Genomic DNA, 23,348 nt, shown 5'->3' on the forward strand with positions numbered 1-23,348 from the left:
TAGACAGAATTCCCTCCCCATGTTTCCTCTTAGTAATTTTCCATCCACTGAAAATACAATTTGGAATTGAGCCTGGTTCTACACTGAGATCTGTTTTCATCTATCACAAGTCTTAATTAAATAAAACCAGTTTATACCACTTTACTATCCAGCTCTGGTTTTGACACCCACCCCCACCTCTAATACCAAATATGGCCAATATTTTTGAAATAGCAGAGTTATCAGGCCTAACCGGGAGACGCCATTGCACTACATTCTAATCACATATTTGCCTCATGCTAGATGCTGTACAACACACAAAAATAGATACAATATTTCCTGGCCACAAAGGATATTTGATGTGAATAATAAAACAAGAGAACTAACTGACCAATATTTATTAAACTGTTTTACATGGCAAATAAAGGAACAACCTTAAGGAGTTTTGGTTTCTACCTTGAGGTATATGGTGACAGAATCATGGAAATCGAGGTAGAAAATAGAGTGCTGACACCAATGACTTCCCAGCTCCTAAACCTCACAATGGGAAGGTAGTAGGCAAAAAGCAAGAGGGAGACATTCACAAAGGCAAGAAATCTAACACAAGCTTCAAAGAAAATGCAACAGGACAACCAATGAAATGAAAGGGAAGATTCCTGGGAATCAGCTCTGCCTCAAGTCAGCTGTGTCTCAACAGAAGCAGTGAGTCTAGATAAGCCAAGGGCTGCAAGTATGAACACATTTGTTGGCTCTTAACGGGATGCCTCCTCCTTGGTCTCAAGTCTCATTTCCTCCTGGAAGTTTTCATTTCTAAACTAGAAAACTGACCATGCCACTCCCCTGTTAAATAAGAGCCTTCAGTGCCTAAGAAATAAGACCCTAGCTCCTTGATCTGGCTTATAGGGACCCCACAGATTTAATCTCTGGGACTCCCTCCTCCAGACACAATGCTCTAGCAACACTGTTCCCAGGGTACTCACCAGCTTGTTTCTCACTTCCTTCTCTTTGGTCATGTCAGCACTCTGCCAAGAAAAGCCCTCCTCTCACCTGTACACAACTAACCTAGTTATGAAGATTTGGTTTGTAGGTTTTCCCCAAACCTTCCTCCAGATGACCAGGGGCATATCTCTTTTACTGGACCTATTACATTACAGTGACCAGTTTGTATGACTGGTTTGCTTTCGACAAGGTTAGCGAGGAAAGCGGCTACGTCTTATTCATTTTTAGAATCCTTAGCACCTAGCATACTCGCCCAGTGACAGTTTGTTGGGTGAAACATAACTCCTTAAAGCAGGGAAGAGGCTATTTTGCAGTGGTTCAGTGCATGAGAAAGATTTAAAGGCTGGTTCTCGTATTTACTATCTGGGTGACTTCAAATAAAATTTTCCAATACACTAATGAAAACAAACCTGGTAATACCCATCTGATAGGGCTGTTGGGAAGAGTAAATTAAATCAGGCATACGAAGCACTTGGCTCAGCTCTACCAAGGTTAGTTCTCTCATCCCTATTACATGTGTCCCAACTCCCAAATATCACTCCCAACACAGCTCGGGACAGTAAGCAAATCCTGTTTGCCCAAGATATGTTTAATTGTAAGAATAGAGATAGAGGTCAACTCTTCATAAAAAGCAAACTATGGTCCCATCTTAGATGTGCCGCATGTTTCTTTCTCTTACTTCTTTGAGTAGCAGTATTTCTGGATTTCTTCTGCAAGCCACAGGCAGTGCAGGATGCGTTTCTTTTCAGCAGCCAGTTCCTTTTCAGAGAACTGGCCCAAGAGTTTCTGGACAAATATGTTTTGATCTTTCAGGAAAATATTCTTATTGACTCCTACATTTGGCATATTCTCCAGGGACCCAGATTTAAAATGGAAGCTTAAATGTCTGTTTCGTTTTAGACCAGGTCCTTTCTCTTCAATCCATGTGAGCGGACTGCAAAGACAAAAGAATCATAAATGTTAGAGATTACAAGAGAGTGCAGGTGGATGTTTGCTAGCCCGTGAGAACCTGGTAACAGGTCTGCATATTGTACCTATCTTCCCTGAAGCTGCTGCTCAATGTAGTGGCTCAGGTGGCATCTTGACCTCTACCAGCCTCCCAGAGGCCTTGGGTGATTGTTTCCAACTTCAGGGCCAAACAGTCCTTCATTTAATTTTGCCATCAGGCAAGGGAATTCACTCAATGATTTTGTGTGAACATCATTTGTTTTTTCTTGTGACTGTCTTATCTGTAACTTTTTTAAAAAGTTTTTATTTTAATTCCAGTTACTTAACAGTGTACGATATATTAGTTTCAGGCATACAATATAGTGATTAAACACTTCCATACATTATCCGGTGTGTGCATACTGACTGTTGGCACTTTACTGTCAACTGAATAGAGTAGGGCTGAGGATGGGACCTTGTCCACACACGTTCTGGGCTTGGACAACACTTAGCTCCAGACATCCCAACCCAAAACACAAGTTTTAAATTCACAGACCCCTCCTCCACTCTTTCTCTCTGCGAGAACTTTCATTTGCAAATATTTGCATTTGTCAACTTGGGCATAGACTACCAACAAAAAGCTTCTTAGGTCTCCCCTTCCACAGGGAGGTGTTTAACCACATTCATATCCCAAGTTTCAGCCTGCATCTGCAAACCCGGTGGAGGTGGTGACTTCTAACTGCTCTCCCCAGGCTCTTAAGGATGAGCAGGCAGGGACCACACTCCTACCAGCTGTCTTTGACAGGAGAGCTGAAACGTGTAACTCTTCTATACATTGACTATCCACATGACATTTCGATTAAAAAAGTATTGTTTATTTTTACAAAGTGTGAAAACTGTTGGTAAGATGGAAAGAACACGGGCTTGAGAATGAAGCTGCACTAGGGTTATATGGATGACCTTGGGCTCTAAGACAATGACACCTACGTCATTGGCAGGTGAAGACTGCAACAAGGGAAAGACGAGACCTGATGTGGTTTCTAAGACCTTCCTTTCTTGTGCCCTTCCCATGAAGTTTTGGGGAGAAGGTGTCACAATCTGGGGACAGGAGACAGGCTGCCTAAGTGTGATTCTCACACAACACTTAGTTCTGTGCCTTTAGCAAGTTTCTTAACAGTGCTGAACCTCAGTTTCCCAGGTGATCATAATAATTCCCACTTAGAGAGTTCGCATAAAGATTCTATGAGAAAATCCTTGTTAAAGGGCTAGGCCCGTGCCTGGCACACAGTAAGCACTCAGTAAACAGTCTCTAACACCAGCACTTCCACAACAGGAATTCAAGTAATAATCCCTGTCTGGCTAGTCCTTTTATTGTGACCTCTCAAAATCATGCTTCCCCCCCCCCCCCCCCCCCCCCCCCGCCAGCCTCTTCCCCATTCCCAGTTATGGTTCTGCTCAATTCTACTCTATTGTTTGAAGGTAGCTATAACTTAAAAAATTGTGTCTGGAAACAACTGGCACAGGCTCCTAATGTGCAGTTAACAACCCTAGAAAGACATCTACTTATAGTTGAAAGCTGAAACTCAGGCCTGCAGACTGAGTCAAGTTTTGGGGGAGAGAGAGAAAGAAGCCCACAGATCCCAAGCATTCTTCCCAAGCACAGTCAGAAGCCATAACTGCATTTACAGGATAAGATGGCCTTTCTCTGTCGCAGAGGACACTATACTAAGCAGCACGTAAACCAAGCAGGGACTTATTTGCTTTGAAGAGCTACATTTCACCAAGTCGTCTATTCTGGAAGTCATTAAAATGATAAGATGAGGGGCGCCTGGGTGGCGCAGTCGGTTAAGCGTCCGACTTCAGCTAGGTCACGATCTCGCAGTCCGTGAGTTCGAGCCCTGCATCAGGCTCTGGGCTGATGGCTTGGAGCCTGGAGCCTGTTTCTGATTCTGTGTCTCCCTCTCTCTCTGCCCCTCCCCCGTTCATGCTCTGTCTCTCTCTGTCCCAAAAAAAATAAATAAACGTTGAAAAAAAAATTTTTAAATGATAAGATGATTCATGTATAAATCAATGATAGCCCATACATAAAAAATTCATATTCAGGTCAGACAGAGTCTAAAAGATAGTAGTTAGATTAGTAAACTAGTAAAACTAAGGTGTTCAATCTATCACTTAAAATTTTTTTTTTTTAATTTTTTTTTTTTTCAACGTTTATTTATTTTTGGGACAGAGAGAGACAGAGCATGAACGGGGGAGGGGCAGAGAGAGAGGGAGACACAGAATCAGAAACAGGCTCCAGGCTCCGAGCCATCAGCCCAGAGCCTGACGCGGGGCTCGAACTCACGGACCGCGAGATCGTGACCTGGCTGAAGTCGGACACTTAACCGACTGCGCCACCCAGGCGCCCCTAAAAATTTTTGATTATGACTCCAATTTTTAAAAATAAATTATTACAAACTCTATCATCAAAAAGTTGGTCTCACTTCTAAAACATTAATCTCCATGGGTAGTTTTGTTTTACTAAACTGAGGTAGGTGACATTAACACTGTATTAGTTTCAGCTCATGGCTAGTTTTAAAAGCACATGGTACACGCTTTAAAACATTCCAGAATTTGATAACAAAGATGAACTTTAATGCTGTTTATTCACTGCTTTAACGTTGGATACAAATAAATTTGAGACAGGGGCACCTGGGTGGCTCTATCAGTTGAGCATCTGACTCTTGATTTCAGCTCAGGTCATGATCCCAAAGTTGTGGGATTGAACCCCACATCAGGCTCCAGGCAGAGTATGGAGCCTGCTTGGGATCTTCTCTCTCCCTCTGCCCCTCTACCCTGCTCGCGCTCTCTATCCCTCTCTCTCAAATAAAATAAATAATAAAATAAATAATATTTTTTTTAAAAAGGGAATAAAAAGAAATTTGAGATATTCCAAAGGTTCTGATCTACCTAAGAAAATTTCTCATATCCTTCCATAGAACATGGAGTCTTAAAAGTCTGAGGAAATGCCAAACATCAAGGATGTTTCCTCTGTTTCAATTTCCTAATCAGTGGACATGACTAATAAATATACAGCTTCACCTATGCTATTGTGGTGGTGTGACAGTAAAAGTACAATCTGTGAAGTAGAAAGTATTATATGTAATTAACAACTTATGTTATATGTTATATGTTATATGTAATATGTTGTTTGCCATCTGTCCCAACCTCTCATCTGATGCCTGCCCCGCCTTTGCAATAATGAGTTAGTCTCTGCTTCCCTCACATCTTATTTCCTGTCAAGGACTGAGAAGAGCACATTTTCCTCTGAGAAGCATGACCTGACCTCTCGACATTCCCCTTTTCTGTGCTCCAGAAGCACCCTGAGCTATGTTTAGCTCTGGCTACTGGGGACAGCACCTGTCTGTGGGGATGGTCAGACCATAGCTGCAATTCTTACACTTACAAGGTCAGGGTCCGCTAGTGCTATTACTCCAAATGCAGCCCTTGCAGGTTCCGCATTCTTTATCTTCCTTCATCTGTGACCTCTGCCTTTCCCCAGCAAAGAGGAAACTCCTCAAAATGGACAAAGATCAGGCTTCATTCAGGAACCCAAATACTTTTCTCTTTTTGTAAATACCCAATGGTCTGTTTCTTTTACTACCAAGAGCCCCACCAGCTGGAAGCACATTTAGAAACACTCCAAAACACTTGTTATTTTAAATATTTTATAGAGCTCAAGTGCTTTTCAAGGAGAATTATGAATATGCTTTTGTTTTAAAAGACTTGGTATAAAAAATAAAGAATCAGAACACTTTGGGAATAGTATGACAGAATAAGATAAAGCTGAGAAACAGAACCTTAAATTGTAGTCACAATGAGGGATGGATATTTGGACACGTGATAAGCAAGCAGGATAAAATGTCAATGGCAAGATCTAGGTAGTAGTTGTATGGGTGTTCACTGCAAAATTCTTCCAACTTTACCATATGTCTGAAACATTCATAATAAAATGTTGGAAAAAATTCAGGTCTCAGGGGTAAACTGGATTTCTGTTACTTCATCTGATCTTGCTCACTTGTGTGGCTTAGGCAACCTGCTCAAATTCCGTTAAGCCTCTATGTACTTGGCAAAGGGGATCATGTTCGTCTTATTTACCTTCCAAGGCTGCTGTGAGGATGAAAAAGGCCAACATAAGTGAAATCCCAGCACCTACTGTGTCTACAAAAGCAGACAGTCCTTCTGGAGTTGGGGTTGGGGGTCTAGGCCCTCTGGGCTCTGTCTAGATTCACCTTTGTGAACATATGACAATGTCCTCAAGTTTCCCCCTCACAGTTTCTCACAACCTACCGTTTGTTCTCTGTCTCTAAGCACACAGTCATTTTCATATGTTGATCTTCCTTTCGCTCTTCCAAAGTGGCGGATATAAGAGAAAGTTCCCCAAAGAGGGAGACCAGCCAGGTCAGGCGAGAAATGCCACTGAACGCAGGGAAGCCAAACCGCTCTTCTTCCAATGGGCCAGCTGTGGGGAATCACAAATACCATGGGAAGTGGGAAGTAAGGACTGATAGCTGGAGAGCTGAGGGAGCAAGTGGGCAGGTGTGTGGCTAGGTCCTCAAGACAAAGCAACCTTGCCTTACAGCATGATATGCAAGATGACTACTGATATTTAGGTGCCTGAATGAAAATTTCATAAAAGCACTTCTCTTTTTTCTTGTTTACTTGATTCAATTTTCTTAGGAAAATAAAACATTTTATTGGAAACAGCAGTCCATCTAGCCCATAGGATAATAAAAATATTTCAGGCTTCTACTATGCACATGTGGTTTACATATAGTAAACATACACACACATACATACATACCCTCTTCAGTTAGTGATTTAAAGAAGTCTTATAAAAGAAAAAGAATCAAGGTATTTTAGGCCCCCAAGCCTATATTCCTATAAATACCATATAACTAACAATAGGGTAAATGACAATAGGGTGAAGGCACCATGATAGCTATGAAGAAAACAGCAATACCTATAAACTATGTCAATATAAAAAAAAACTGATACAGTGTTAAGTGTTTCCTTAGTCTTCATAATCTCCTACACAAAAGTACATTAAAAAAAATATCTGTGTGAGAAATATGTGTGGTTAAGATATTGCTCCCGACTCTCTCCAGCCCCAATTTTAAACATAACCCAAACTTAAAAGGCTACGTAACCTGTTACGTTGTTTATAAACTAATTCCTTACAAATTTGATACTGACTTGAAAAGAATTCATATTATGACTATGTTTTAAAAAAGAGAACAGGGGCGCCTGGGTGGCTCAGTCGGTTGAGCGTCCGACTTCAGCTCAGGTCACGATCTCACGGTCCGTGAGTTCGAGCCCCGCGTCGGGCTCTGGGCTGACAGCTCAGAGCCTGGAGCCTGCTTCCGATTCTGTGTCTCCCTCTCTCTGCCCCTCCCCCATTCATGCTCTGTCTCTGTCTCAAAAATAAATAAATGTTATAAAAAAATTAAAAAAAAAAAATAAAAAAGAGAACAAGCTATAAATAAAAGCAAAAAAATTTATAAGTTTCATAGACAACATGGTTTGAAGTCACTAGGACCTAAATATCAAAGTTACAAAAGAAAGGTTTCTCCCTCTCAGCTGGTTACTGTCTGCTCTTGGGCTTTTTGGAGAGGACAGAGCAGCCATCAAATGTTTGAGCCATGAAGTCAGAGGCCTGAGCTCCAATCTGGCTCTGCCACAAAGCTGTTTTTGACAACTTTGTGAAGCTATTCACCTCTCTGAGCTTCCTTTTCTCTGTGTGTATAATGGGGGTATAAATACTCACTTTATAGGATTATCATATATGAATTAACATGAACTAATTAATACATGTCACATACGTGGCACAGTTCCTTGTACAAGTTCATGGTTATTATTGTTACAACTCTATCATTATTTTAAAAGATGAAGGTGGATTTTAAAAAGAGGTTTCACTGTTATTTTCTGAAAATTCATGAGGAGATAAATGGTTTTACCACTGAGCAATGCCTGACCATCTCAGGGTTTTGCTTCTATAAGGAAAGCCCTCAGGAAAGGTTCCAAATACTCTAGGATATAGCCAGATAAGAAGGCCATCCAAAGAGCAGGAGGCTCCAGGATGCTCATATCCTATTGCTAATGGAGCTCCTCAAATAATGACCAACATAGAGCAAATAATCAAATATAGTGTAGACCAAATATTCTGGGGGCTGCCCATGTCCTTGTAACGTGTTGGAGGAAGAAAGGGGCTATAGATATTGTTTACTCTGCAAAGAGAACAAAAATATTCTCCTCTCCAAGAACCTGAGTCCATGTTCAACCTCCTGTGGAAAAATAGTCTCCAATTTGTTAAGATTTAATGAGGAAAATTCTATCTAAAAGGTTGGGACAGAAGCATTTGTAAGCTTAAGATTTCTAACATACTTTTACCTAAGGTCCACCAAGCACTTAAATCTCATTTGAGGAAAGAAAAAAAATGGCTATTTTTATTGTTTGTGGAAGCATGGGAAGATTATATTAAATTGGCCTTCAGTCAGATAGTCTTTAGAAAAAATGAATCCAAATTAACATCCTAGAGAACTAGGAAAGAACCTAGTTAGCTTTCTGGCCTCACCAGTTACACATGACCTGTGATCCCACCTCAAACTGACCTGTAAAGAGGAGAGACCCTTTTAGCAGGTCTTTTCCCACCACTTCTTTTTTCAGGAATGCAAACTCCTCCATCAAGAGTTCAACATGCTCCTCATGCAAGACCTTTCCTGTCATGACAAAAATGGGAGTAAAAAAGGCAGTCATCATCAGTCATGTATAGATGTGCATCCCAGAGTCTAGGTCTGTCTTCTACCAGCACAGAAGGACACAGCGACTGCAGAACCACCTGGGGTACCACTATACCCTTACACACCCCACCTGGAGGTGATGTCAGTTCTCAACTTACAACAGAAATGAAAGTCTAAGAAAGCAACATGATATCTACCTGCCCCAAAGGCAAGATGAGATCTGGGAAGTATCTGAGCTGAGTGCTAACTTCTCTTCTAGCCAGAATGGGGCAGTGCAGCATAAAAATCTAAGAAACAAGGAGAAGAAAAGGAATTTTGAGGACTAAAGAGAAGCTAAAATTAGACTCTTTATTTCAAAAACTGGAAGAACCAAGTGACTTTTTCAAATTACCCAGGTTGGAGGGTGGATAGATAATATTCGTAACTAAAATTTTGGATTATAAAAGAAAGCTGTTAAAATTTTTTGCTCTGGTGGCTTTTTCTTATCTAGGTTAGAAGATTCATAAAATTTGAGAACTGGTTCCCCTTCTTCAATAGTTCTTTATTTTCAACTAATCCCACATGACTTTTTTTTTTTTTAATATATATTCCTTCCATATTACCAACCTCTCTAGGTACACAAAACAAAACAAAACTCAGGAAAAACTTAAAGTACAAGAAAGCTCTTTTGTTCAAATATGTTTTGTTCAGTATTTCCCTTTTATTTATTTATTTTTATATCTCTCTGGCTTATTTACTACTTGTTACAAGTTTGTGCCCTTAAACATTATGAATCTTACCCCTCACACATCCTATTCCCTGGTGGTAATTACCATTTCACTGGCTATTTTTTTTTTTATAGGTTTGACTTTATAGATTCCACAAATAGTGATAATCATATAGTACTTGTCTTTCTCTGACTTATCGCACTTAGCATAATGTGCTCAAGGTTTATCTGTGTTGTTGCAAATGGCAGAATAACCTCCTTTCCCACTGCTGAATAATATTCCAGTTTATACATGTATCACACCTTTTTTTTTTTTTTTTTAACATTCATCTGTTGATGGGTATTTGGGTTGCTTCCATGTCTTGGTTATTGTGAATAATGCTACAATGAACATAGGTGTGCAGTTATCCCTTCAATGCACTGATTTCAATTCCTTCAGATATATACCCAGGAGTAGGTTTCTGGATCATCGATCATCTGACAGTTCTGTTTTTAATTTTTTGAAGACCCATCATACTGTTTTCCATTTTGGATATGCCAGTTTACATTCCAACCAAGAGTACATCAGAGTTCCTTTTTCCCCACATCCTTATCAACATTTGTTACCTCATTGTTTGAAAATAGCTACCATAATAGGTGTGAGGTGATATCTCATTGTGGTTTTGGTATGCCTGATGATTAGTGACCGTGAACTCCTCTTCATACATCTGTTGACATACCTGTTTGTATATCTTCTTTGGAAATGTGTCTCTTAAATTCCTCTGCCAATTTTCTAATTGGATTGTTTGCTTTTCCCCTATTAGCTGTGTGAGTTCTTTATATTTTAGATATTAACCCCTTATGACATATATAGTTTGCAAATATTTTTTCCCATTCTATAGGTTGCCATTTCAGTTTACTGAATATTTCCTTTACTGTGTAGAAGCTCTTTAGTTTGATGTGTTTATGTTTATTTTAGCTTTCTTTGCCTGTGAAGTTGGTGTCTTATCCAAGCTAACACTGCTAAAAACAAAGTCAAGGATTTTCCCCCTATGTTTTCTTTTAGGAGTTTTACAGTATAAGTCTCTTTTTCTTATGATTTCATATGTCTCTGATACATTTCAAGACAATTTCTGTGACTGATGTAAGACAGGAGTCCAGTTTCATTCTTTTACATGTGCATATCCAGTTTTCCTAACACCACTGATTGAAGAGACTACCATTTTCCCACTGTATGTTCTTGGTGCCCTTGTCAAATATTAGTTAACCACGTATGCATGGGTTTATGTTTGAGCTCTCTATACTGTTCCACTGGTCTATGTGCCTGATTTTATGCCAGTGCCACACTGTTTTGATTCCTATACCTTTATATCATAAATTGTAATTTAGGAAGTGTGATGCTTCCAGATTTATTCTTCATTCTCAAGATTGTTTTTGGTATTGAGGGTCTCTTATGGTTCCACACAAATTTGAAAATGTTTTACTATTTCTGTAAAAATAATGCCATTGGAATTTTGCTAGGGATTGCACTGGATCTATAGATTGCTTTACAAAGTATGAACTTTAAAAATATCTATCCTTCCAATCCAAGAACATGAGGTACCTTTCCAATTAGTTGTGTATTCTTCAATCTGTTTTTAAAAATTTTTTTTATTTAAATTTCAGTTAGTTAACATACAGTGTATTGTTAGTTTCATTATACTGTATGTTTCAGGTGTACAATTTAGTAATTCAACACTTAACATATAACACATGGTGCTCAATTACAAGTACACTCCTTAATCCTCAATACCTATTTAACCCATTCCCACCCCCCCCCCACTTCTCCTCTGGTAACCATGTGTTTGTTCTCTATAGCTAAAAGTGTGTGTTTGGTTTACCTCTCTTTCTCTTTTTTTCCCCTACGATCATTCGTTTTGTTTCTTAAATTCCACATATGAATGGAATTATATGGTATTTGTCTTTTTCTGACTGACTTATTTCACTTAGCATAAACCTCTCTAGCTCCATCCACGTCCTTTTTTGCAAGATTTTTCTTTTTTATGGCTGAGTAATATTCCATTGTATATAAATATACCACATTTCTTTATCCATTCATCAGTCAAAGAACCTTTGGGTCATTTCCATAATTTGGGTATTGTAGATGCTGCTGCTATAAACATTCGGGGTACATGTATCCCTTTGAATTCGTATTTTTGTATTCTTGGGGTAAATATCTATTACTGCAATTGCTGGATCTTCATTAATCCCTTTCATCAATGTCTTACAGTTTTCAGTGTACATGTCTTTCACCTCCTTGGTTAAATTTATTCCTAAGTATTTTATTGTTTTTAATGGTACTACAAATGGGATTGCTTTCTTATTTCTCTTTCAGATAATTTGTTAGTATATAGAAACACAAATGATTTCTGCACGCTAATTTTGTATCTGCAACTTTACTTGCTTATTAGTTCGAACAGTTTTTTGGTGGAGTCTTTAGGGTATTCTGCATATAAGAGCATATCATCTGCAGAGACAATTTTACTTTTTCTTTCTGATTTGGATGCCTTTTATTTCTCTTTCTTGCCTACTTGCTCTATGACTTCCAGTACTACATTAAACAGAACACAGTGGTAAGAGTGGGCATCCTTGTCTTGTTCCTGATCTTGGAGGAAAAGCTTTCAGTGTTTCACCACGAAGTATGAGGTTAGCTGTGGGCTTTTCAATATTTTATTATACTGAGAAACATCCCATCTAAACCTAATTTGTTCAGATTTTTTTTTATCATAAAAGAATTGCCAAATACTTTTTCTGCACCTATGGAGATGATGATATATTTATCCTTCATTATGTTAATGATTTACATACCCTGAATGATGCTTGCATCCCAGGGAGGAACATCATTAAATCCTCGTGTATGATCCTGTTAATGTGTTCTAGAATTTGGCACTAGTATTTTGGTGAAGATTCTGCATCTATGTCCATTATGGATATTGACCTGTAATTTTCTTTTCTCTTAATGTTCTTGTCTTGGATCATGGTATTTTGGTAATGCTGGCCTTGTAAAATGAGTTTGAAAGTGTTCTTTCCTCTTCAATTTTCTGTAAGAGTTTGAGAAGGATTGGTAACAATTCTTTACATGTTTGGTAGAATTCACCTGTGAAGCCATCTCATCCTGGACATTTATATGTTGGGATTTATTATTATTTATTATTGTCATCATCATCATCTAATCCCTTCCTCATTGTTGGTCTGTTCCATTTTTCTATTACTTCATGATTAAATCTTGGTAAATTACATTTCTATGCATCTATCCATTTCTTCTAAGTTATCTAATTTTTTGGCATAAAATTGTTCATAGTAGTCTCTTATGATCCTTTGTATTTTTGCGGTATCAGTTATATTACTCCCTCACTTATTCCAGTCATCTTTTTTTTTTTTCCTGGTAAGTGCAGCTAAAGGTTTGTCAATTTTGTATTTCTATTCAAAAAACCAACTCAGTTTCATTTATCTTTTCCATCATCTTTCTAGTCTCTATTTCATTTATTTCTGCTCTAATCTTTATTATTTTGTTCTGCTTTGTTCATTTTCTACTTCCTTGAAATGTAAAATTAGGTTGTTTGAGATCTTTCTCTTTTCTTAATATAAGTATTTACTGCTATAAATCTTCCTCTTAGAAATGTTTTTGCTAGATGCAATAATTTTTGGTATGTTTGTTTCCATTTTCATTCATCTCAAGATTTTTTTTTAAATTTCCCTTTCGATTTCTTCTTTTGACCCACTGTTTTTTTCAGAAGTGTGCGGTTTACATATTTATGAATTTTCCAGCTTTCCTATTATTCACTTTTATACCATATCATGTGGTCAAATACTTGATAAGATTTCACTCTTATTAAATTTGTTAAGAGTTGTTTGTGGCCTAACATATGATCTATCCTGAAGAATGTTCCACGTTCCATTCTTGAGAAGAATGTATATTCTGTTGGTGGTGGTTGAAATGCTCTGTATTCTGTACATGTCTATTGGGTCCATTTGGTCTAAGTGTAATTCAAATCCATTATTTCCATATTATATTTCTATGTGGATGATTTATCCATTGTTGAAAGCAGGGTATTGAAATCCTCTATTATTGCATTGCTATCTACTTTTGTCTTCAGATCTATAAACTATTTAATGTATCTAGGTGTTCCAATACTGGATATCTATCTATCTATCTATCTATCTATCTATCTATCTATCTATATCTATATTTCTTAATGTTTATGTTTATTTTTGAGACAGAGAAAGACACAGCATGAGCTGGGGAGGGGCAGAGAGAGAGGGAGACACAGAGTACAAAGCAGGCTCCAGGCTCTGAGCTGTGAGCACAGAGCCTGACACAGGGGTCAAACTCGTCAAGTGCAAGATCATGACCTGACCCGATGTCTGAAGCTCAACCAACTGAGCCACCCAGGTGCCCCTATTGGATGCCTAAAAATTTACTATTGTTACAACCTCTCAGTGAATTGATCCCTTTATCTTCTTTATCTCTTGCTGCAGCTTTTCACTTAAAGTCTATTTTGTCTAATATCAGTATAGCTACTCCAGCTTCTTTTGGTTTCTATTTGCATAGAATATTTTTCCATCCTTTTAGTTTTGGTCTATGAGTGTTCTTAAAGGCACCATATACTTGGATTTTTTTTTTTTTTTTTTTGTAACTCATTGAGCCACCCTATGTCTTTTAGTGGAGAATGTAAGTCATTTACATCATTGATAGGTAACACTTTTGTCTTTTAACCTATGTGCTAGAGTTCACTATTGCAATATTCAGAAAATTAACTATATATTTATCTTTAACAGTGAATTTTATACTTCCATATATTTTCATGTTACTAATTCACATCCTTTCAGCTTGAAGAACTCCCTTTAGCATTTCTTATAAGGCAGATCTAATGATGATAAATTACCCCAGCTTTTATTTGCTTGGGAAAGACGTTATCTCTCCTTCATTTCTAAAGTTTGTGATTGACAGTTCTGAAGTATTTTTGGTTGATTGTGTTTTTCTTTGAGCACATGGAAGGCCTGTCGGGCCTTCTGCTGAGAAGTCTGCTGACAGCTGTATCAGGATTCCCTTGTATGTGGTGAGTCTTTTTTCTCTTGCTGCTTTTAGAATTCTTTGATTTTTTTGAGAGCTTGACTACAATGTGATCTCTTTGGATTAAATCATTTTGGGGACACTTGAGCTTCATGTTCCTGGATGACTGCATCTCTCCCTAGTTTTGGAAAGTTTTTAGCCATTATTTCTTCAAATAAGTTTTCCCTGTCTTTTGCTCTCCTTTCTCCTTCTGGGACTCCCATAATGTGAATATTGTTTCAATTGACGTTGTCCCATAATTCACATACACTTTCTTTGCTCTTTTTCAATTTAATTTCTTTTTTCCCACTGATTGGATAATATCAAGAGACCTGTCTTCACATTCATAGATTCTTTCTTCTACCTGATTGGGCCTGTTGTTGAAGCTCTCTACTGAATTTTTCATTTCATTCACTTATATGCTTAAGCTCCAAAATGTATTCGTCTTATGATTTCTCATTTTGTTCATACATTGTTTTCCTGAGTTTGTTTATTGTTCTCTTGAATCATGCTGAGCTTCCTTCAAATAATTATTTAGAATTTTCAGGTAACTTGTGGATTTCCACTTCTTTTGTGTCAGTTATTAGAAAATTATTGTGTTCCTGATAATGTCATGCTTGTTTTTTTTCCTATTTCTGATGGCTTTTGCATTGATGTCTGTGTATTTGAAGCAGTCACCTCAATATCTTTCAGCAATGTTTTGCGGTTTGTCATATATAGTTTTTATTATCATGAGGTAGTTTCCTTCTATTTATTGTTAGTTTGTTGAATGCTTTTATCATTAAAGGGTGTTGAATTTGGTCAAATGCATTTTTCTGCAACAATTGAGATGATCATGTGGGTTTTGTCCTTCATTCTTTTAATGTGGTGTATCACATTCTTTGTTTTCATATGTTGACCCAATTCTTGCATCCCAGGAATAAATCCCACTTGGTCCTGCTGAATCTAGGCTGCTAACATTCTGATGAGAATTTCTGCATCTGCAGAAACCAGATACATGGTCTTTACTTTTCTTGTAGTTAACTTTGTCTGGCTTTGGTATCAGGCAATGCTGGCCTCATATAAGTCTGGAAGTGTTCTTTCCTCTTTAATTTTTTGGAAAGTTTTGAGTAGAATTGTTGTTACTTCTATAAATGTTTGGTAGTATTTTCCAGTGAAGCCATCTGATCCTGGGCTTTTCTAGTTAGGAAGTTACTGTTTCAGTCTTCTTACTAGTTATAGGTATGTACAGAATTTATGATTCAGTTGGTATTTTGTCTGTTTTTAGGAACTTATCCACTTACTCTATGTTATCCAGTTGTTGGAGTATACTTGTTCATAGTAGTCTCCTGTAATACATTTATTTCTGTAGCATGTCATAATGTCTCCTTTACACTTCTGAGTTTGTTTATTTGAATCTTTTTTTCCTAGTTAATCTAGCTAAGAGTTTGTCAATTTTTTAAATCTTTTCAAAAGATTTTAGTTTCTTTGAAATTATTTATTTATTTATTTATTTATTTATTTATTTATTTATTACTATTCTAATCTTTATTGTTTTCCTTTTTTTCTGCTAACTTTTGATTTAGTGCAGTCTTCTAGTTCCTTGAGGTGTAAAGTTAGGTTGTTGACTTGAGATCTTCCTTCTTGTTTAATGTGTTTACCACCATAAATGTCCTTCTTTGTACTGTTTTTACTATATCCCATATATTTTGGTATGCTGCATTTTCACTTTCATTTTCTCAAGATATTTCTAATCACTCTTGTGATTTTTCCCTTCACCCATTGGCTAACTAACAGTATACTGTTTAATTTTCATGTATTTGTGGATTTTCCAGTTTTTCTTCTGCTGTTGATTTCTAGTTTCATTCCATTGTGTTCTGAAAAGATGCTTAGCATGATTTCAATCTTTTTAAATTTGTTAAGACTTATTGTGGCCTACATATAGTCTATCCTGGAGAACAATCTATGTGTGCTTGAGAAGAATGTGTATTCTGCTATTATTGGATGAAGTATTCTCTATATGTCTGTTCAATTGGTGTTGTCCAAGTCCTCTGTTTCATATATTGACCTTCTGGCTGGTTTTCCTATCCATTACTCAAAGTGGAGTACTGAAGTCTCCTACTATTATTGTGTCCCTTCAACAATGTTTGCTTCATACATTTGGGAGCTCTAATGTTAGGTGAACTGACCCTTTTATCATTATATAATGTCCTTCTTCATCTCTTATGACACTTTTTGATTTAAAGCCTATTTTGTTTGATAAATTTATGTCTTCTTGCTCTTTTGCTTACTATTTACATGGAATATCTTTTTCCATCCTTTTAGTGCATATGTGTCTTTAGATCTGAAGTCTCTTGTAGACAGTATACAGTTGGACGTTGTTTTTGTTTTGTTTTAATCCACTGAGCCAATCTAAGTCTTTTGATTAAGGAGTTTAACCATTTACATTTGAAGTAATCATTGACAGAAAAAAAAAACTTCTGCTGCCATTTTGTTAACTGTTGTCTATAAATTCTTGCAGTATTTTGTCCTTCTTTTCCTCTCTTACTGCCTTCTTTTGTGTTTTGTTGATCTTTTTTTTTTTTTTTTTTTTGGTGACATGTTTTGATTCCTTTCTCATTTCCTTTTGCACATCTCATGTGGTTACTGTGGGAATTAAATAAAGCTTCTAATTATAGTAATCTAACTTAAACTAATAAAAACTTCAACTGCATACAAAAACTTTATTCCTTTACATTTCCAACCTCCCACTTTATTTTACTCATATCACAAATTATATCTATTTATATTGTATATCCATTAACATAGATTTATAGTTATTTCTTATGCTCTGTCTTTCCAATTTCATACTAGAATTAAAAATGATTGGGGTGCCTGGGTAGCTGAGTCAGTTAAATGTCCAACTTCGGCCCAGGTCATAATCTCATGGTCCAGGAGTTTGAGCCGCACACAGGCTCTGTGCTGACTGCTCACAGTCTGGAACCTGCTTCGGATTCTGTGTCTCCCTCTCTCTCTGCCCCTCCCCTGCTCATGCTCTTGCTCTCTCTCTCAAAAATAAACATTAAAAAAATTGTTTGATGATTTATGAACCAACAAAATACTACAGGATTCTATATTTCTTTTTATGTTTCCCTTTACCAGAGTACTTTTTATTTTCATATGATTAATTGCTGTTTAAAATCCTTTTGCTTAAGTTTAAATGACTCCCTTTAGCATTTTTTGTAGAATAAGTCTAGTAGTGATTAATTCCCTCAGTTGCTGTTTTTCCAGGAAAGTCTTAATTTCACCTTCATTTCTGAAGAACAGTCTTGATGAATATAGTATTCTTGGTTGGCAGTTGTATTTCTTTCAACAAATTGAATATATCATCCAACTCCCTCTGGCCTACAAGGTTGCTGAGAATTCTGCTGATAAGCTTATTAAGAGCTCCTTGAGAAGTCACTTTTCTCTTGCCTTTTTCAAGATTCTGCCTTTATGGTCTTTACAGTGTGATTATGTGTCTTGGTGTGGATCTCTGGAATTACTCTAGTTGGAGTTCATTAAGTGTCTTCAATTTGTATTCCATTTCCTTCCTCAAATTTGGGAAGTGTTCAGCCATGATTATTCCAAATAAGCTCACTGCTCCCTTCTGGGACTTGTATAATACATATATTGATCTGTTTGATGGTGTACCATAAATCCCTTAAGCTTTCTTCACTTTACTTCATTCTTTTTCTTTTTGCCCCTTTGACTCAAATTTCAAATGACCCATCTTCAAATGTACCAATTCTTTCACTTGATCAAGTTTGCTGTTGAACCCTTGCACATTTTTCTATTCAGTCATTTTATTCTTCATCTCTAGAATTTTTTTGTTTTTTATAGTTTACAGCTCTTTGTTGATATATTCATTTTGTTCATGCACTGTTTTCCTGATTTTATTCACTTGTCTGTGTCCTCTTTTAGCTATCTTTTAGAGTTACTTTGAATTCTTTATCAGATAATTCATAGGTCTCTATTTCTTTAGGATTAGTTTTTGGAGATTAATTTTGTTCCTTTAAGAGGCCAATTTTTCCTTGTTTTTTTTTTTTAATTTTTTTTTTCAACGTTTATTTATTTTTTGGGACAGAGAGAGACAGAGCATGAACGGGGGAGGGGCAGAGAGAGAGGGAGACACAGAATCGGAAACAGGCTCCAGGCTCTGAGCCATCAGCCCAGAGCCTGACGCGGGACTCGAACTCACGGACCGCAAGATCGTGACCTGGCTGAAGTCGGATGCTTAACCGACTGCGCCACCCAGGCGCCCTCCTTGTTTCTTTTTACGCCTTGTGATCATTTGTTGAGATCTGAATATTTGGAAAAACAGCCACTTCTCCCAGTCTTTACAGACTGACTTTTTATAAGGAAAGACCTTCTCCAGACAGGCTAGCAATTCTCAAATCTTTCCTGGGGATGTATCTTCTCTGGGATTATGTGTATAATTTCCAAGTGAAAGGGGTTTGCCCCTGTTGTCAAAAACCTAATATCTTGCTCACCCTGGTTTCTTTATGCAGTACTGCAGTCTCTCTGTTGCTATAACAAATCATAGAGTTTGCCTTGTTCTTGGCAGCCTCTAATCTCGCATCTAAAGTACACTACTGCTTCCTTCAGCACCCCAAGTCAAGAGAGATAGAAACCAGTCTCTCAAGCAGCCCTTGCAAAACCAGAACACTAGATGCAGGTTCCACTCTTCTTTTTTCCCCCAAGGGAGAAGCTAAGACTTGGGAGTTTTGTCCTGATCACACCCTGTTGTGCCAGGGTGAAGCCGAGCAAATGCAATGAACCTTCTTACCGGCTTCAATGCAGCTCTTCTTGGCTTTGTGTATGCCTGGGTGACTACAACCACTTAAATTGTTTCTGGAATTCTCACAAAGGCAATATGGTCTATATATTGCTCTTAAGTCAGTGTCTCCACGGCAGAATGAGGTCCTAGTGCTTCCTATTCCACCATCTTGCTGACATTACTCCCAAATTATCCTTAACTTTTGCCATACAAAATGATATTGCATTTAGGTATTCCAAGGTGAATAAAATTATTACTTCCCTGGGCTACAATGTAAATGTTATAGTTACATTTTCAACTCATTTTCAGCAGATTAATGTTACCTAGTTGTGAACATATGGCAATGTGGGGTCCTCAAAAGCAAGGGTCATCTTTTTATTATCTCTATTGTTAATAAGTACGGTATCTCATACATAATAACTATTGTGTAAAAACTGCTTAATGAACGCTCTGAGTTATAAATACTTGCCTAGAGAAAAAAATGTCAGTTTCATTGCTAAGAACCTTTTTCTTTTTAAAAGCCATTAATGATCTAAACATATCCACCCAGATTGTGCTTGCTAATGGAGATAATACCAAGGCTCTAATATAACACTTATCCTTAGTTTTTAAAAAACTAAGCTTATTATTTTTAATTAACTAAAGTCCATATTTTGTTCAGATTTCCTTAGTTTACACCTAATGTGCTTTTTCTGTTTCCAGATACCACATCACATTTAGTTATCATATCTCCTTAGGCTCCTCTTGGGTTAGAAAGTTTCTTAAACTTCCTTTGTTTTTTAATGACTTTGACAGTTCTGAAGAGTATTGGCCAGGAATTTTGTAGAATGCCCCTCAACTGGGATTTTTCTGATGTTATTCTCATGATCACACTGGGGTTATGGTTAGGGGAGGAAAACAACAGAGGTAATGAACCATTCTCATCATATCATATCAAGAATACGTCCTATTATCATAACTTACCACTGTTGATGTTACTTTTGATCAACTAGCTAAGGTAGTGTTTGGTTTCTCTAGTGTAAAGTGTACTCTTTTCCCCTCCTTTCTATATTTACACTTTGGAAGGAAGTCACTATGTGCAGGATATTACCTTTCTGAGAAAATTTAGCCTGTTATTTTGTAGCATGTACCACATTCTAGTTTGCTTGATTTTTTACAGTGCCATTTAATTTGCTCCTTTATCCTTGCATGTCCTGTAAGTCTCAATTATATGATTGACACTGTGTACATCACATCAGATGGTATGTATCATCAGACTGACCCATATCAGCAATCATTCGGTTAGGATGAAAACAACAGAGCTCTTCATTGCAAAGGCACATTTTTTTTTTCTTTCCTTTGCAGTTAGCAAGAAATCTATGGTGTATGCTTTGGTGTCTTGTTCTTTGTCCATGGATATCTGTGCTATAAGAAAATAATATACAAAGGTGATGGCCTCAAAGCTCCTCTTACTCACAGCAGTAATTCTCTATCTCCTCATTCAAACACCTCCTGAAGGTCTACTTAGTTCTAGGCACTGCTTAGCTGCTGTGGCGATGGGCTCTGTCCTTCAGCAGCACATCCCAGTGCTACAGAGTGCTACAAGAGTTTCAATAAAGTCTGACCAGTCTACACTGGTGATAAGCACAAGGTGCTTTCTTTGGTGATTTTCATGCAATTGTTCATGATACTTTGCTCATATATTAAAGCTTTTCAATAGCAAATGTTGAAACAAAGAGTTTTTAATTTAAACTTCATGTAACTAGGTCCCTTAATCATTAAACATTATAGTTAATTCTTGTTGCCTCCATAGAGGGACTTGTGCAGGTAATGTAAAAACAAAAATCTCTGGAAGGCAGTATGGCTTAGAGGAATGAATGTAGACTTCAGAGCTGGAAAGGACTGAATTCAAATCTCTGTCTTCCAATATAGTCCTGTTACTAGCTTTGTGATCTGGCACAAATTACTTAACTTCTCTGAGCCATGGATTCCTATACATAAGCTCCTATACATAAGAGAAAATACCTACCTCCAAGGGTTTCTAGAATTAAACAAAATAATATATGAAGCACATAGTAGAGTTCCCAAGTTCCTAACATGTAGGAGATATTTGATAAATAATCCTCTTGAGAAACAACACAAACTACAAAATTATGCACATAATTGCAAATGACATATCAGATAAAGGGTTAGTATCCAAAATCTGTAAGAACTTATCAAACTCAACACCCAAAAAGTGAATAATCCAGTGAAGAAATGGGCAAAAGACATGAATAGACACTTCTCCAAAGAAGACATCCAGATGGCTAAGAGACACATGAAAAGATGCTCAACATCACTCATCATCAGGGAAATACAAATCAAAACCACAATGAGATACCACCTCACGCCTGTCAGAATGGCTAAAATTAACAACTCAGGCAACAACAGAGTTGGCAAGGATGCAGAGAAAAGAGGATCTCTTTTGTACTGCTGGTGGGAATGCAAACTGGTGCAGCCACTCTGGAAAACAGTATGGAGGTTCCTCAAAAAATTAAAAATAGAAGTACCCTACACTCAGCAATTGCACTACTAGGTATTTATCCCAGGGATACAGGTGTACTATTTCGAAGGGACACATGCACCCCAATGTTTATAGCAGCACTAGCAAAAAGAATGAAATCTTGCCATTTGCAAGTACACAGATGGAACTGGAAGGTATTATGCTAAACGAAATTAGTCAGAGAAAGACAAATATCATATGACTTCACTCATATGAGGACTTTATGATACAAAACAGATGAACATAAGGAAAGGGAAGCAAAAAGAATATAAAAACAGGGAGGGGGACAAAACATAAGAGACTCTTAAATATAGAGAATAAACAGAGGGTTGCTGGAGGGGTTGTGGGAGGGGGGATGGGCTAAATGGGTAAGGGGCATTAAGGAGTCTACTCCTGAAATCACTGTTGCACTATATGCTAACTTAGATGTAAATTAAACAATAAATTAATTAAAAAACGGAAAAAATAGGGACACCTGGGTAGCTCAGTTGGTTAAGCATCTGACTTCGGCTCAGATCATGATCTCACTGCTCACGGGTTCAAGCCCCACCTCAGGCTCTGTGATGACAGCTTGGAGCCTGGAGCCTGCTTCGAATTCTATGTCCCCCTCTCTCTCTGCCTCTCCCAAAATCACACTCTGTCTCTTTCTCTCTCTCTCTCAAAAATAAATAAGCATTAAAAAATTTTTTTTTGAATAAAAAATTTAAAAAAGTATGCATATAAGACTTGGGCATGCATTACTCTGACTTGGGCATTTTTCTACTAGCAATGTTTCATATGAATAACACCAAAATAATATCATGGCACTGGCACAGGGCAAAGCTAATTCATGCTTTTCATTAGAGTAAAAGACTCTGTTAAGTCTCTAACAAAAATGTGCAAATTCCCACGCATCCCTCTGCCCTGCTGGCCCTCCACACGTGCTCCTTATGCGTGCCTACAATTGTGGGGATGAGTAGGGGGTTGGGAGCCCACAGGACCAGTAACATATCTGACATAGGGTTAAGTTTTAAAGGCATAAAGATGGCACCAAAGACATCTTACAGGCAGAAACTCTAAATGAGAGTCTGTGCTCCAGACAGAACATACGTCACCTTTCTGCTCAGCCAGCTTCCACAGGTCCTGAGCTGCTTCCCAAGACAGTGTCATTGGATATTCCACAAGGACATGCTTACCAGCATTAAGGAACTGCCTTTGGAAAAAAGAGAGAGAAAATATATTCAAGTAAGCTTCATTAAAATGCCCTGCATAACAGAGAATGGAATGTTATAAATACACATAAATCTCCAAGTTATGTAGGACTACAGATGAGAATCAGTGAGAAATGGGGCCAGAGGATAAGGAGGATGAATTGTACTTCCTATTATTTTCTAATGTGCTAGAGGAGAATGACTTTCCAGTTATGTGTTAATTTGAACATGCATCCATTCAACTACTCATGTATTCAACTAGGCACTATTTATCAGCTACTCTGGAGGAGAAATAAAAGACATTAATATGAAAATTGTCTATTACCACATGACAGCTATAAATAAAGACTACCAAACCCATGAACCCATGACAGCAGCTCTGCCTGAGGCAGTTTGAGA

The 23,348-nt window shown here is 37.5% G+C and overlaps 1 protein-coding gene across 7 annotated transcripts in view; it reads right to left on the reverse strand.

Moving 5' to 3' along the window:
* Positions 1–362: 362 nt before the first annotated feature.
* The window catches only part of BLVRA (biliverdin reductase A), a 54,375-nt gene continuing 31,389 nt past the window's right edge, over positions 363–23,348 (reverse strand). For all 7 annotated transcript variants that reach the window (XM_030307692.1, XM_030307699.1, XM_030307697.1 and 4 more), the window contains 4 exons: positions 22,854–22,951; positions 8,556–8,663; positions 6,235–6,406; positions 363–1,912 (listed from right to left, as the gene is read on the reverse strand). In XM_030307692.1, the coding sequence (XP_030163552.1) occupies positions 1,654–1,912; positions 6,235–6,406; positions 8,556–8,663; positions 22,854–22,951 (637 nt within the window). In that variant the 3' untranslated portion in view covers positions 363–1,653. The remainder of the gene's footprint in view (positions 1,913–6,234; positions 6,407–8,555; positions 8,664–22,853; positions 22,952–23,348) is intronic.

Source organism: Lynx canadensis, chromosome A2 (genome assembly GCF_007474595.2).
Source record: "Lynx canadensis isolate LIC74 chromosome A2, mLynCan4.pri.v2, whole genome shotgun sequence".
In the NCBI taxonomy this organism is placed as follows: Eukaryota; Metazoa; Chordata; class Mammalia; order Carnivora; family Felidae; genus Lynx; species Lynx canadensis.